Below are 3,378 nucleotides of genomic sequence, written 5' to 3'. Positions count from 1 at the left end.
TGAGCATGAGTGTATTTTCTGCACGGTTACTTGACAAGAACATGTATGTATGTGTGTACATATACATAGTATTGTGGGTTGAATGCCAGTGTGGTAGCTTAAAGCAGCTGGAATCAATCCAGGCAGAAGAGCACTGGTGACTATGAGAGCCTCTTAAGAGTTTTTTGGGAACTAGATGCCATTTTTCATTTGCAAACAACTTTGTTGTTTTTTCTGAGAGTAGTTTAGGCCGTACTAGGATCGTGGGCTGATGCCTAACCAATTTGTGTGCATCTACAAGCTTGCACAGGCCCATCAAGCTTCAGTTCCAGAGATGCAATGGTTTTGATAAGTATTTGCCAAATTTACTATCTCTCCATCACCTGTAGCTGAGTGTTCAGTGCTTGAAATACAATTTGCTTGATGGAAAATGAGGAGCAACTTTTTCCAGATATGAATAACTTTTTAATTGGTAAGTCATCACTGAAATTTTAACAGTAATAGAAAGGTGGGTTTTAACCTGTCAAAAGAGTAAAAAAAGCTATTGCCTAGCCTGTAGCTTTTAAGCCACAGGAATTCATGCCAATTCCAGTAAAGTGTGTTTATAGAGAGATCTTCTGACTGTTAGCCACCTTTGTACGTGAATTTTCTTCCTGTATCTTTACCCACTCTCCCTCCCACTCTCCTTAATCTGTACTGAATCAGAGGCCTTTGTGTTCGAAAACAACACAAACGCACACCACTTCAGCTGTACTGAGCTGAGCACATAACCACCCGCAAGAGAACCAGCAGCTCACGTACTGAGCATCGTCCTAACAGCATCCAGCTAGGACGTGTCAGCGCACAGCTATCAGCCAGTGTGGTGTGCTGCCTTCCTTACCTTAGCATAGCTCCATGTCTGGTAAAAAACTTCCTGATTTCAGTAATTCAGTTGCCCTCTTATTTTTCATTCCTTATTAAAAAAAAAAAAACCAAAAAAACTGACTGACCAGGCAGAATTTGTATTGCAGCTTAGTTTCACAGTGAAAATTAATGCACCTTGGAAAAAGACAAACCGAAAAACCCTCTAAATTAAATGTAGAGGTCCTTGTTATGTGAAAAAAAAAAAAACCAAACAAACCAAAAAACCCAACAAAAACCAGTGGTTTAGACTGATGTTTGAGTATTCTTTCCAAGGTTATTATGAAAAGATAAATTTATAAAAACCAGTAAGTATTTCTAACTGGCTCATCTGTAATGATTGTCAGACACTTGAAAAAACCACCTACTTTTATTGCTCTTTGAGACAAGTTAAGGGTATTAGCTGTGAAATGACTGCTGATAGCAAAAGGGACTATGCTGTCAGAAACAGGAGAGTGGGAGGAAAGATCCAGCAGCCTCTGTTTAAGGTGGCTTATTTCTAATTAGTAATTCTGAGTGAACTTACAGACCATATTGCAAGTATTTCTCTAATGTCTGCTCCTGAATGTGAGGCTGGGATGTGTATTTAGATAGAGGCTGCTAGTATTACAGCTCTGGGCTAAATCTGTGATGAAGTCTGCCACTGCATTAAGCTTCCTCTGTATGTCTTGACTCTGGCTGCTCAAGTTGGGTGCAGTTTGACAGGTGCAAGTGTCAGCGGTGCTGTTTGCTGGGCATGGGCAGGCTGGAGGTTATCGCAGACGATGCGTGTGAATGGGCATTAGAAGCTTTCAAATATAACCACAGGATGATTTTCATCAGCTTTGATTACACTCATCATTTGTCTGTCTTCAGCTTAGGCAACACACAACAAACCCTGAGCTTCCACATATGTCAGCTCCCGTTTTCATGATGGAAAATAAAGGCTGCTGATGGATAGTCTCAGTTACCAGGCAAGGGAACCTTCAAAACTGCAGTGATAGCTAACGCCCTGCGTAGATGCGCACAGGGGACAGGCTACAGTCTCGTCACCTCTGTTAACTGTTCTGTAGATGAATTCACAGACACAAGCCGTAAGATCAGCAATGATCAAGTACACAGGATTTAGGGCAAGTAAAAATGTTTTATATTTCACAGATTTGTGAACTGCTCTAGTTTAGAACATTCTGTTTACGTCTGCAGTTAGTTATCTATATACAAAATAAATGCACAGTACGTGCGAAATTTAACATTTTTCTGCTCGTCGCAGTCTTAATAATTAAGTCAAATAGCTTATGAATAAATAAAATAAGATTAAATTCAAGAGCATTCCTTCACTTATTTGTATAGCCTGATGTAGCAGATAGGTAAGAGTAGCGTAACATTCTGTACTGCTGCAGAGTTCGTAGGAAATCTGAAAAATCCCTTAATGTGCATCGTTGCAGTATTGGAATACAATCAAGGTGAAATGCCATCATGCATAGAAAATGAGCTCAGGTATTTGTCCTCCTTGTACTCCAGTTCCATTAGTACTGTCCGAGGAGCACTGGAACTGGAAGGTCACTTTCCCACACTGCACTTCAGTCATTCCCTCTTGCCCAAAGTAACTGAGTTCATTACCGTCAAGAATAGCACTTACATTGTAAAATGTGTCTTGCTCCACCTGCACGGGGTGTTCAAACCACACTGAGAAAGTGTTACTGGAGCCATCGGAGGTAAACTTTGTCAGGTTTTGGGCAAGGACAACTCCTAAGCGCTTCAGTTCGATTTTGACGGTGTATTCAGCTTTGCCACAGCTCGACCCATACAATCCCAGTCCTGCTATAAATATCCGTTTGTCTACGGCAAACTGAATACTGTCACATCGCCCTCGGTACCTCCACTGATTGCTGCGATACGCAGATGACTGAAACCGATGGCACCGCTGAGGCACGAGTCCTTTTCTTTTTGTCAGTGGAAACTCTAGTTTGGGTTTATTTGCGGCCGTGTACCATAGGAATATGTTGTGAGTTTCCTCAAGGGTGAGGATGTCAGACTGGGCAGCTCCGTTGGCAAATTCTTCCAAAGTCATGGTTGGAATCCGCACCAAGTACAAAGCTTTTCCTAATACATTCCTCTTGTTGCGCGGCGTAACTGGCAGCCCTTGCCTTTTGCATTCAGCCTCTGCCCAGTTGAGAACTGCCTCAAAAACTACCACTTCCTTGGTGTTGAGTGCCTCCCGGGTTACAATGATCTCTAGTGTTTGTTGATCTATCTCACAGAAGCCCTCTGACTTCAGTGCCATTTCGGCTTGAGCATCAATCACTTCCCAGCAGCGCTGCGTCAGCTCTGGCTCCTCAAAGAGCCTGCTCTGAGACAGCAGGACACAAGCGTTCTTTGCTTCTAAACTGGTCTCCAGAAAATTGACGCAAGCCTTTGCTAGGGCCGGCACGATGTACTTCTTGGCAGCATACAGTGTAGCCAGAACTGTGTCCGCTTCCAGGTCTATTTCGTCACTATACATGTATCTGGATGGGGCGG

At 42.7% G+C, this 3,378-nt stretch overlaps 1 protein-coding gene across 1 annotated transcript; it reads right to left on the bottom strand.

Moving 5' to 3' along the window:
* Positions 1 to 1,982: 1,982 nt before the first annotated feature.
* Positions 1,983 to 3,373, bottom strand: LOC104489477 (BTB/POZ domain-containing protein 6; the record flags this gene model as incomplete). Its single annotated transcript, XM_010131643.1, has 1 exon — positions 1,983 to 3,373. A coding segment is annotated over one exon (1,041 nt), but the record flags the coding sequence as incomplete, so codon positions are not given.
* Positions 3,374 to 3,378: the final 5 nt, after the last annotated feature.

The sequence above is a fragment of the Buceros rhinoceros genome, unplaced genomic scaffold, assembly GCF_000710305.1.
Source record: "Buceros rhinoceros silvestris isolate BGI_N320 unplaced genomic scaffold, ASM71030v1 scaffold4350, whole genome shotgun sequence".
Classification (NCBI taxonomy): domain Eukaryota; kingdom Metazoa; phylum Chordata; class Aves; order Bucerotiformes; family Bucerotidae; genus Buceros; species Buceros rhinoceros.
This window is presented reverse-complemented; position numbering and strand designations above follow the sequence as displayed.